Here is a 12,947-nt window from a genome sequence, read left to right on the forward strand (position 1 = left end):
TCTCACTGCCTCTGGGACTCTCCTGAGTTTTCAAAAGACACTCGTAAATCAATGTTATATTGGATTTAGTTTTTCCATTACTTCTTGTTGCACATCTCCTGATATATGAGAGAATTATTGGAATTGTTAATATTAATATACAATAAAATGGACCATGCAGTGGTAAAGGTTGAGGTGTGGGTCCTGTCATATTGTATTAACTTAGTTGATGTAGGTACAGAGAGCTAAACCACACTGTTCAGTCTATGTTGACTGTGTTAAAGAGGCGTTGACTGTGGTTTGTGGTGCTTTTGAATTGCTGTGTTGTACCGGTTGTGTGTTTTAATCTAATCTAATCAAATCTGAGGGGTGGTGAGACGACACGCACTACGAGAGTAGAAGAAGCATATTTCTGCTACTCAAAACTAGGATTATATTTTCTTTCAGACTATTTTAAATATTTATTATTGCTTTTTTAAATTTCTGGATATTTTTAAATAGTCATGTCCCACCACCTGTGGACACCAGTGTGCCAAAGGGTCACAAGTAAACAAAGCTTCATTTCACAGGGGTCACAAACCCAAATTGTTCAGAAACATGAAGATGATAGTTTTTGCTTTTGATCAAAGTAAGATTAGGTTGTAGTGATTTAATTTCATCCATAGATTCACCTTTTTTTTTTCCAGCTGTTGTCAGCACTTCCACACTAGGGAAAGCTATAAAGGTCAATTAGATTCACTTTTAATAAAGTGTGTAACGGCACGTTTTTATCTTCATCATCATTGCAACAAAGACCAGACCACTATTCCCATTCAGATATCCATCAACATGCCCACAAAGGGATCAACTGGGATTACTCGTAAATCATTCAGGTCCAGATAGATGAGTCAGGGAGATGATTAGAGCAGTATAAAGACATAGTTTAATTATATTTATAATGGGGTAAAAAACTAGCTCAGCAAAAAAAACTGAGATCGGGGGCAATTATTTCCCAGCAGACAATGAGACTTTCAGTGAAGTGGCCCCTGGAATCTGTTCCCACATTACACCCTCCTCAAGAACTCCATCTTTGGCAGAAAGAGCCTTCGGCAGAAGCCCTGCACTGTAACACAAGAGTTTATTCAATCTGTAATTAATCCTCTATCTCTCTGTCATTCTGCCTCGCCCTCTCACCGAGGACAGAGTTTATTCAAGGTATATGATGAGTTAAGGCTTTCCTGGTTCAATGGGAGGATAGGATAGGAATCTACCTGTATTGACATACCTTTATTCCCTCTCTCACTTTCTCTTTTGTCTTCCCTTCCCTTCGTCGTCGAGCCTCATATCGCCACTGTAAAAGTTACGGAGAGGAGCTCGAGTTTAAATTTCTCAAGAAAAAGGAAAAATGCTTGCAAAGACCCATCTCGAATCTTGCGTAGGAGCTGCCTGATTGGTTCCCAGATTAGTTTGACTTCACATCCTGCAGACCACAAGAGCCTAATTACTGGGTGGGTATGTCTGTTGATTATGGCATTAACTATTAGCTGCATCAGGAAACTGAAATCTCCAGATTGACTGCTGCTCGTGCAGCTTTGCGTGTGTGATTCCATGCTTCGGTTGCAAATGAAAACAATGTTTCTGCCTCCGTTTACTTGTGCACAAGTTTGTTGGAAGACAGTTGAGTGGAAGTAGATCACGTTTGAAGAAGGCCTTTTGCTTTGGGCGAGCTTCAGAAAGCAGGCGCCCGCTCCCTGCCACTGGCTGTGATCGTCAGTGTATCTTATGTCCCGTTCAGACAAGTAACCATTCAGTCAGGCAAAGAAAGACTGATGGAAGGAGGAAGAGAGCCCTGCCAGCTGCCAATGACTGCACCATGGATGTTTTGGAACCTGTTGCAGCAGGTTTTTCTTTCTGTATATCTTATTGCAGGGTTAGCCTGGACGAGTGCCAAACACACAAACGGGGAGAGAGAGAGAGAGAGAGACGCACGCACATTATGAGTGTTAATATTCTGTGCTGCCAAATCTGAAACCAGCCCATCAACCGTTTCATACATATTTAGACAGTCAATCTAATCGAAGTGCTTCACTGTGAGGGCAGAGGGGGCGTGAGGTGCACAGGTCCACGAGGGATCAGGTCTCAGCTGGGTCTAAGTGAGAAAATCTGACTCGACTCCAAATCCACGAAGAAGGGAGGGACACTTTATTCTTTGCTCAGGTCAGGTGAGTTAATTTGACAGTTTTCCAATATGCAAATATTAATGTTGTATAAAGTGCTGCAACAATTTTGCTCTATTTTTTATTTTATTTTTTTTTAAACCTCCATGTTTTTGTAAGAGAGAGCACAGTACTGCTGATACGGTAGCCGCTGTTGTAGTGAACCTTGAGCAGCAGCCTTCTCATGTCAACACCAAACACTGTCAATCTTGAAAATTAGACGGACAGATTCTGTAAAGGAAATTGTGGTTTACTTGAATATTATGCAACTTTATACTTCTCCTCTACCTTTGTCTGGCAGCTTAAGTTGAATATTTTTCTGATAAACTGAAGGATGAAGTGATAATTTTTGGGGTTTTCTGTGCTTCTCACAGCTCAGCAACGCTACAAGTATATGATGATCTTATAGAATATGATGGATTGCTATAGAACAGTGCATAGAAAAGTTGAAATAACACACTGTTAAACATCTACAGCAGTAAAATGACTCCAGAAACCTCAGATATAATAAGACTGAGAGGAAATTTGTCTTACTTTTGTGCCTTTTCTTTTGATACTTCTGAAATGCTGATAAGACATAACATACTTTTACTTAAATAAGGTATTAATACTTTTTCTATTAGTACTTATGTAAAGCATCTAAATATGTATTCCGTCTGAATACAGGTGTGTGTGCTATCCATCTCTCTTCACTTCACGGTCAAATCAGTTAAGAGGTTAACTGAACTTAAAATAATTATTACATTTATTGACAATATTGTCAGCATCCCAAACTTATAGGCAACTCTTCAACACGATCGCACTACTTTGTAAAGGGTTCATATAGTTGTAGCACAATAGTCCAATTGAAGTTAATTTAACCACATGTTTAACACTGTGTTTAAATGCAGTTAAGTTGTAATCACGTTTTAGGAGACGGGGTTGTCCTAGTTCACAACAATTAATCCATCAGAAGATGACAGATGTTCTCAAATAGAAAGTTCCTTCGTCATTTCCCAATTAACATTACCTGTTGTTGATCAGATCAGTTTCCAGTGAAACGGGTAATATGCAAAACCTTGTCGGTCGGAATCACTTCCAATCATATTTCTGGTTTGATCAGATGATTAATGGCTGTCATGTCAAAATAATTGGAAAGGTTTTAGATCCTGTGACGGAAGTCGGCGCTCCAAATCCCCCAGGGCTTTATAACACAGCTGATAGGCCTCCTGCACTGTGATCTATCCTGATCCTGCAGGCCAAACCCCTGAAATCTCTTCATTCATTCAAACTGTAAAGTTAATCTCTACAATCAGGAAAAAAACTAACAAAAAACAAACAAACTCAACAGCTACACTGACCTGTTGACACTCATTAGTTGGTCTCCTTCCAAGCCCTGGCATGAAGTGGCATTGGCTCTGTTACATTTAAAACAGCTTGACTTTACGGATCACGTTACTGCATGAAGGAAGTGATTGATGGCTGCACAGTTTGAAGGGTGGCGTGAGTTTTTTTTGGGGGATTTTTCAGCATCAATTCAAACAAAAACAAATTATCTACATCCTAATGTGCAGAAAATAATTATGTAGCATTTGACCAACAAAAATATGAAAGCCAGAAATATACTTTTGTTGAGTTACTAATGACTGATAGCTTGTATCGATAGTTAATACATTTGCAATATATACAAAAAGAATAGATGATTAGCATTTTTTGGGGAATCATTATTTAGCATTTTCAATCTTTGCTCAATTTCAGCTTCAAATGCAATTTTTTTTACTATTTGAACATTTTTATTTGACAGATCCGAACATGCATTGAGGATTTGGAGGAGGGGTGAAAGAAAATACTGATACACTTGAGTATTACTCGCGATATCATGTTTTCTGATACATGCAAAGATTTGTTGCATTGTTTTTTTTTTTTTTTGTAATGTAACCCTTAAAATGCTGAAGAGAACGCGGCAAAACAAGTAAATACACTGAATTTCAAATTAAGATACTGCATTCTAATGGTTACTTCAGCAAAAGTATCATCAGCAAAATGAACTTGCATATCAAAGGTAAGAGGAATAATTAGTCAGCAGAATGGTCCCTATCAGTGTTACTGTATCAAATTATTTAATAATTTTAACTCATAAATTAACGGTGCACATAGCTCTTATAACAACACACACAGAGGGAGTGTGACTTTATCCTCTGCTCAGGTAGACATTACTCCCCTGTGTCTCTACATTAGAAATGTTTTTTTGTTGCTATATTAATGCTCTGAAGGTGGAATTAAGCCCCTAACATTTGTTCACTAGCTGGTGACGGTGAGTCAAGTATTAATTACTATATATATTGCTTAATAGTTTAATGACCGTGCATCAGAATCTAGTTGTTAAACAAGGTACAAATATGTTCTATCACACAGCAAAGGGAATATTTTTGAATCCAGCGGTTAAGAAGAGACTCCTTAAATAGCTTAAATGTTGTAAGTCTTATATAATTATAATGATTTTTTTTCTGGAAAATTCAATGCTTAGCTCTGTGACATGAATTCAGGCTGAGCATGACACCCGTCTACTGTATTTTGTGTATATTTTCATTTATTTTTATTATTCTCATTGTATTGTATTGTATTTGTTTTACTGAACTGTACAGCACTTTGGTCAACCATTGGTCGTGAAAAATGTGCTCTATAAATAAAGTTTGATTTGATTTGATGAATGTAGTGTTAACACATGAAACATCTCCATGTGTTAAACCTGAGCTTCTGTGGGTCATCTTGGAGGCTAAAACTGTCAAAAAGATGCATTCACTGCAGTTTCCCATTGTTAATGATGAGAAGTTGACACACACACACACACACACACACACACACACACACACACACACACACACACACACACACACACACACACACACACACACACACACTGCTGAAGTTTCTACTTTCTAGTAAGTGCATTCGTTCTGGCTGGTGGCAGCGTGTCTGTCAAGCAGATGAGAGGATTTGTTGCCACAGTGGTAAAAAGGCCGTCTCTCAACTTTCACCATGACACTTTAGCCTGCTTTGATACAAACAGAAAGAGCTATGATTGCTACTTCTCTTTCTCTCACTCTCAAACACACACACACACCTTTCTCCGCCTCAGCATTCTTAGGCTTTACGTGACATAACAGCCATGGTTTGTTGGCAGTTTTAATGAGCTTGGTTTACCTTTACTGGAAGTAGGGCCACGTGTCGGTCACCTCCGCTGGATCAGGTAACATTCTTTACACTCAGCCACATCAACGCCTGCCCCGTGTTCATCCACTGATGACAAACTGACACTGAAAATGAACTGTTCGTATGCAGTGCACCGTCGGAGGATGCAGTATAGGGTATCTCACAGATTTACAGCAGAATATAGTAGATATGATCTCACAGGATCAGTGACACGGAGTGCCCTGTCAAAACACTTTTGACATGCTTCCTGTCATAAATCAACAGCAATATGAATTAAAAGTAGAAAACACTTTTCAACACTTGCGTTTTACCCTCATATCTGATTCCACAATTTAAAGGGGTAGTTTGACATTTTTAGGGGGGAATTTGCTTTCTTGCGAAGTGTTGGATGAGATGATCAGAACTGTGTATTGATGGTAAATATACAGCAGCTGGTTAGGAGAGTGGTATGGATTCTAGCTTGGCAAAAGGTTTCTTTAAGCATAGCATTTGTGTGATCTAATTTTAATGACTGTGGTAGAATATTCTAATAAACAGATTTTCACAGAGATGCAGAAAATGATATGCAGGACACGAACGAGTGCCCATGAAGGAAGAAAATGAACATAGATGCGGGTCTTCTGCGCCCATCTCAAATTTAGTCTATTTTGTTTCTTCTCAGGAGCAGATTTTGGTGCAGAATGTCAGACTCCCCAACATTTTCCCGCAGTAGAGGCGAGTCTCCAACGTCAACTCCTCAGGCCAGCCGACACACCTGTGAGCCCTGTGGGACCTCCGGCCAGCACATGGCAGAATCACAGGTATTCCCCAGAAATAAAGGTTTAACACTATAAGATTTGGTTCATTTCCTCCTGTGTGAGAGGAAGTTTTGAACCCAGCCTTGATGTAGTTAGTTAATTAATTACAACTTTAATGATTTATGTCGACTGTGATAATGATCAAACCACAGACCAAAGAGGGAAGGGACGCCTGCTTCATACAGCAAGAGAGCGACAGCTTCGGCTTGAGGACCAGCAGGCACAGCATCGCTGGCTCTGTCTGTTCAGGGTCAGGACCGGCACCGGGCCGAGGCCCCGTCGATTCTGACCGTTTCCATCCGTACCGCCAGCAGTTCAGTGAAGGAGCAGCGTCGGCTGCCGGTTGCCTCCAACAGTGCTCGCCTCCCTTCGGCTGTCTGCAGGAGGTGTGCAGCCCTGACGCTAGTTCACACAGCTCAGGCAGCAAGGCACCCTGGGACCAGTACAACGGCAGCCTTCAGGTTTCTAGGTTTATGCTTCACTCATCTTCACCTATTGCTCAAGTTTGTGCAATCTCAAACAAGACGTTGATATCAGGGAGGTGACTTAGAATAATTCTCTAAGGCAAACTGGAAAGAGAGGGAGTGAGTAAACGGAGTGGGTGACCAGAAATGTGTCAGATGAAACTGTTCCTCACATGTTAGGTCATGCCTGCGCACAATGAAGCAACTAATTAGCGCTCATTACTAACATAGGAACATTCATTTGAATGAATGGATAAATGACATTAAATGACGCTGTTATGATGTAATGATGAACCTCTGCAGAATGATCAAGTGAATCTGAAGCTTTTGCCTGCAGCACCAAACAGTAACATAAAACTAACCGGTACTAGTACTGTGTACATCAGGTGAACAGAATCCTTGCTCTAAATGAATGATTAATGCGCTCCCTAACTGCTGGATGTGTTAAAGAATTCACTGTTCACTGCTTAGAAGTTCACCAACAACTTAAAAAAAAGATGATAATAAGTACATTTAGTTTCCCCAACTCAGTTGCTGCAGGTTTAAAGGTGTCAAATTAGGACATAATGTAATTTTTTGGCAGAAAGTGCACTTGCATAATTCATTCTAGATGGGTTCTCATCTCATCTTCCTAATTTTTTTTTTGCAGAGTTCGTACCCCGAACGATCAGCTCTACCAGGAGAACCCTCCTGCTTCCTCTCTCAAAGTTATCCGTCCTACAGCTCGTCCAGCCCTCTACAGCAGGTGAGTCTGTCACTTCAGTAAGGACTGCTGTGTGATGATTAATCAAAGTGAGAAATATTTTGGTTTGCCTGCAGTCACTTTTGGTCGTCGCCATCTTGGATTTTGGCCGAGTAAGACATTTAGGAGATCAAAATGTGACAGTTAACCTTCCCGAGCTGAAATCACATTTTCTCATCGACCTGCATACAATCAGACTTCAAGTTTAAGTCACTCCCGCATTGGCTTCACTTTTCAGAACCTGAGGCTGCTGCCTGAGCTTACATTTGCGATTTGAGGGTATCATGATAATCTATACGACTGTCTGTGTTTCTGACTTTTATTGGTTTTCTGGTCATGATTTGCGTGTGTGTCCTCTACAGGTCTCATCTAGAAGCTATTCTCACAATGATCAGTCCAACAGCTCAAAATACTCTTTCTCCACTCCATCGCACCAGGAGAGCACCACACAGTCCCCCTTCCCCAAGCCCATTTACTCATACAGGTAACGTTGCATCACATTTTTGCCAACATTTATATTTCTGTCTTGATTATTTGTCCTATTTAAAGCAACAATGTGCAGACGTCTTTTATGATTCTCGTCCATTGAATATGTGTGGAATCTTAAAATGTAAGTGCTTTATTTGCACCAAACATACCATATAAATTAACTGTAAAAGTAAATGTTTCCCTTGCAGCATGTTGATCTTCTTGGCTCTGAAGAACAGTAAAACAGGAAGCCTGCCAGTCAGTGAGATCTACAGCTTCATGACCGAACACTTCCCTTATTTCAAGGTACCGCAGCTATTGTTTTCTGTCACAACTGAAGGAAACCTTGGGCTAACTCACTTGCTGTGTAATATTTGAATGTGAGGGTGACACATAGGGTCTATTGGATTGGAAATAGATCAGCTCAGCTTCTTCCATCCCCTTTTCAAACCAAGGTTGTTCTGCTTGGTGTTTTTGGTTGTTGTTGGTTGGTTTTTGTTTCATGATTGGTTTGAAATAAACTATTTGAATTGAATATTTTTCATGATTTTGTCTACTGGTCAGACTGTTTACCAGCATAACGTGCATTGTAAAAACACGGTCAGTTAGTTTACACAACTTGGTTAGGGCTTCATATTTTGATATTCATCCATATCAATGAATCATGCATAAAGTAGTCCCATACACATGGAGAAAAGGAAGATGGTGAGAAGAATTAGGGATCAGGGAGGGTTAGAGGAAGGCGAGAGATAAGAACATGAGCAGACATTACATGGCCAAGACCCTTAAAATTATGATTTACTAATAACAGTTAATAAGCAGTGATAAGCACTATTGGCTGTTTAGGATAAATTCACCACAAAGGTAAGCAGAATAAATGATTCCCTGTGCAGTACTTTTAGAATGATATGGCCAGCCTCTACAAAGTTGTGATTTATGGTGGCAAAGTGCTTGGTAAATTAAATAAAATACATGCATCTGTGCTTCAATATTGACAAATTCGACAGCTGCGGGGTCGGACCTCTGTCTGAACCCCAGGTCGTCGCGAATACTGTACATTCTTCAAATGATTCCAAGTATCTACAAATCAAATGAGTTCAGACTCACGTCTGGAAAGAGCTCAAAGACTTGCTGCCAATCGTATCCAAGAAGGCACCTTACAGATGGCCACGTTCCAAACAGCTGCCTGTAACATTAAACGCTGGCTGCAGGGCCAGAAAACACATGAGGCAGATAAGTGATACCTCAGGGAAAGTCAAAGTATCCTGTGAATGCTGAGATTTTTTGAGATGCATCTAATTTCGTTCTGAATATTGTCAAGTACCTTTTTAGTTCATTTCAGTTCATTGGACAGTGCAGATGGTGGAAAATCGCCTCCAGGGGGTTCCTGTATGTGAATGGCAGAGAATCATGAATTTTCCATGTAGCACAGCGGCCCTAATGTGTGCTTATGACATTAAAGCCTAAAAACAGCTGCAATAACTCTTTCTTTTTCTACTTTTGCATCCATCCACCCCCCCCTCGGTTGCAGTCGGCTCCCGATGGATGGAAGAACTCTGTGCGTCACAACCTTTCCCTGAACAAGTGCTTTGAGAAGGTGGAAAACAAAAATGGGACTTCTTCCCGTAAAGGCTGTCTTTGGGCTCTCAATCCGGCCAAGGTAGAGAAAATGCAGGAGGAGCTGCACAAGTGGCGTCGCAAGGACCCCGTCACTGTCCGCAGGAGCATGGCGAGACCAGGTGGGTCCCTGAAACGTGTTGGAACATGTCCGAGACGAGAACGCTGAGCAAATGAAGTGGAAAATAATGTTTATCAGATTTATTTTATATAAGAGATAAATGAGTGAAGATGTTTAATCAGTTCTTGCTGATCCGACCTGTATTCTTAAAGCGATGGTTCGGAGTAAAATGCACCCTAGGTAATTTCCACCATGACATCCAGCCAAACACCCCCTCAGAAGCATTTTTAGCGATGGTCAGCATTGATCAAGTTAGGGCTATCAGCCGAATGGCTTAGTACTAGCGCGATGGTACATCTTGTATATCTCGTAAATTACCTCACTAATAATGCATGGAATGTTACCAAACTTCTGCAGTAGTACACATAGGGTCTGTACTCACAAAACAAGGCATTTAAAAGTTTGTAAGTTCACCAGGAGTTTATTTAAAAGAACACTTGCCTGATAGCTTCTATCCTCGGCTGCTAACGCTAGCGCTGCGTCGACGCCACTTCCGTGTTTACCCAGCCGATGCCGAGACGCGAGTTTCACGCGAGAGTATGAAAAACACTTGGCAACACTTGTTGACCTAATAATACAAGCGTTTATAAAAATTCAGTGAAACTTTTTCATACTCTCGTGTGAAACTCGCGATGGCAACAGCTAAACACGGAAGTGGCGTCGACACAGCGCTAGTGTTAGCAGCCGAGGATAGAAGCTATCAGGCAAGTGTTCTTTTAAATAAACTCCTGGTGTACTTACAAACTTTCAAATGCCTTGTTTTGTGAGTACAGACCCTATGTGTACTACTGCAGAAGTTTGGTAACATTCCATGCATTATTAGTGGGGAAATTTACGAGATATACATAATGTACTGTTTGCGCTAGTACTAAGCCATTCGGCTGATCGCCCTATCTGAACCAATGTTGACCATCGCTGAAAATGCTTCTGAGGGGGTATTTGGCTGGATGTCATGGTGGAAATGACCTAGGGTGCATTTTTCTCCGAACCATCACTTTAATCGATTTGGATTCAAACTTTATTATAATCCACACTCTTTCCACAGAAGACCTTGATCGTTTACTAGGACAGAGACCGGAGAAGCTCAGGTGTGTGCCACCTTACACCAACCCAGATTTGTTATCCAGAGTCGCCCCCATCTATGGCACCACTTCGTCGTCTTCCACCCCAGCCCACCTTCAACCTCCCTATCAGCGTCCACAGTATGCCCCTTTTCAACCTCAGCAGTCCTGCTACCCCGCCCCTGCCGCTGCTCACCCCAGCAACTCCTTTGCCGTGTACTCACCCTGTGGACTGCAGTCCCCAGCTGGAGTCCCATCAGCCACTGGGAGCTTGCACTCCCCCGTGGCTGGTAAGATGCCACCCATTTATAACGGCACCCTGCAGGCTGAGTACAGCTCCAGGAGCATGCAGGACTTGCTGCTGGAGGGGGACGCCAGCTACGACATCGATACGCTCGACCCCAGTCTGACGGAGCTGCAGCTGCAAGGTACGAGAGTGAGGTAGAGACGATATGATGAAAAGGAATGGGGGGGGGGGGGGAATACTGGTCAAGGAGACTATAAAGTGCTATTTCATTGACAAATCACAATCACATTCAGCTATTAGCAGTTTCTTACCTCCAGGAATTCAAAATGTGGCATCATGTCGTTTATACTGTTTATCAGAGATCTTTAACAGGGGGTCCATGACCCCTAGGCGGTCCACAGAGCTACTGCAGGGGACCCCACAATTATTTCATCCCAAACCTTTTTCTTCCAAAAATGTAAACATGTCCCAAAATACACCCAAATTACCATGAATACAACCTATAATAAGCAAATATAAATCGTCTTTTTTGTTAAATGTTGTGATATTGTGATGTAAAAATGTCAATATAGAATTAAAATATGTTCTTTAAATATATTCATCTTTCAACAGTTATTTGATTGGCTTAGCATTGAATACATAGATCATTACAAAGTACTTTAATTCATTGTTATTGGCATGGTTTAATAAGCAACACAATATTTTACTTGATATTTAATAGCGGGTCCCTCTGCCGTGGCACTATAAGCCCATGGGTCCTTGGCCTGAAAATGTTGAAGACCTCTGCTGTAAATGATTCGTCAATTAACAAAAAATGTATTGAACCTTTATGCTGCTGTCAGACCTAAGCCAATGTTTTCATGTCACAGAAGCAAAAACACAGATGCATCTAATTACAATAACGACGGATGTGATATTAATTTTCTTCATTCTTCTCAGGTAACTTGTGGGAGGAGTTACAGGAGGACGGCTTGGTGAACGATCCACAGGTGTCCACCATGAACCCGTCGGCGACCTCCACCCTGCAGGACCATAACAGCTGCCTGCAGGTCACGTCTCTGGGGACGGCCGTCAGTCGACGGAAAGCAGAGTGTGAAGACGAAACCACAGGTAGAACCTTTGAGCAGCACGGCTGTTTGACTGGACTGCATCCTGTGATTTATTCAGGGGTGGAGAGTCTGGCTGGCTACCTGACCTCTGGTACCGCATCCATCTCCTTAATGTAAAGACCCGACTACATTAAGGACCATCGGTGTACTAGATTAACCTGAATGGGGAATCATGTCACAAGCAGCTTCATACCACAGTATTAGCTTGATAGTTATTTAAAACATCCTCGCTTTACCCCCGTGTGACAGGAGAGAGTGATATCTCAGATTCAACACACATTTCTTTCCTCCATGTATTTATGTTCTCCAGTTATATCTTTAGGTGAGTTAGTGAATGATAAACAGGTTTTAGAAATGGAAAGTAAACGGGGAAACATTTGATACTTTAAAGTTGTAATTAAACTCCTTATTGAAAACTTTGTGAATTTAATAACTATTTATTTAAACTGACGACATTGCTTTAAAAATGTCACATTGTGGAATTAACTCACTTTTTAATTCATTCTAAACAATATATTTTGTCATTTGCTGAGCAATTAAATATAAAATTACGATTTATCGAAGTTGTTTATGAGGTTTTTCTCTTTTTATGCACCTTAAATTGAACTTCTTTGATTGATTGATTTGACTGTTAGCCGATGAAACAAATCACCCTTTTGGTGTTTTAATAACTTTGTTTTTTCCAACTAACTTACAAACAACCCAACATCTATCTATCTATCTATCTATCTATCTATCTATCTATCTATCTATCTATCTATCTATCTATCTATCTATCTATCTATCTATCTATCTATCTATCTATCTATCTATCTATCTATATCTCGCAGGTTTGAACATCTCGTTGAATTTGTTCAAAAGATCCAATATTATTTGTATTGAAAGCAAACCTGTGAGATACGGTTTTGTATATTTTTTGAAGAGAAGCTGTGAACACTGATCACAACGCTTGCCT

The 12,947-nt window shown here is 40.7% G+C and overlaps 1 protein-coding gene across 5 annotated transcripts; it reads left to right on the forward strand.

Annotated features, from left to right (window-relative positions):
- The first annotated feature begins 1,332 nt into the window (after positions 1-1,332).
- foxn1 (forkhead box N1) lies at positions 1,333-12,408 on the forward strand. 5 transcript variants are annotated; one of them, XM_084020376.1, is made up of 9 exons: positions 1,333-1,466; positions 6,028-6,166; positions 6,316-6,624; positions 7,277-7,372; positions 7,732-7,853; positions 8,047-8,143; positions 9,369-9,576; positions 10,621-11,064; positions 11,823-12,408. In XM_084020376.1, exons 2-9 carry the CDS (start codon positions 6,047-6,049, stop codon positions 12,107-12,109), a joined length of 1,683 nt encoding a protein of 560 aa, XP_083876502.1. In that variant the 5' UTR covers positions 1,333-1,466; positions 6,028-6,046; the 3' UTR covers positions 12,110-12,408. The 5 variants fall into 5 exon arrangements, with proteins under 5 accessions (XP_083876502.1, XP_083876503.1, XP_083876499.1 ...); XM_084020377.1 differs by lacking the exon at positions 1,333-1,466 and adding an exon at positions 1,913-2,180 and having other exon boundaries at positions 10,624-11,064; XM_084020373.1 differs by lacking the exon at positions 1,333-1,466 and adding an exon at positions 1,916-2,180.
- The last annotated feature ends 539 nt before the right edge of the window (positions 12,409-12,947 follow it).

The sequence above is a fragment of the Eutrigla gurnardus genome, assembly GCF_963514095.1.
Source record: "Eutrigla gurnardus genome assembly, chromosome: 10".
In the NCBI taxonomy this organism is placed as follows: domain Eukaryota; kingdom Metazoa; phylum Chordata; class Actinopteri; order Perciformes; family Triglidae; genus Eutrigla; species Eutrigla gurnardus.

What these genes read in the sequence shown, in the direction of transcription:
- foxn1 (XM_084020376.1), top strand. Translation starts at nt 6,047, where the DNA reads ATGTCAGACTCCCCAACATTTTCCCGCAGTAGAGGCGAGTCTCCAACG. An exon ending in AACACTTCCCTTATTTCAAG is followed by an intron (nt 8,144 to 9,368) that starts GTACCGCAGCTA and finishes CCTCGGTTGCAG; the next exon opens with TCGGCTCCCGATGGATGGAA. An exon ending in GACGGAGCTGCAGCTGCAAG is followed by an intron (nt 11,065 to 11,822) that starts GTACGAGAGTGA and finishes CATTCTTCTCAG; the next exon opens with GTAACTTGTGGGAGGAGTTA.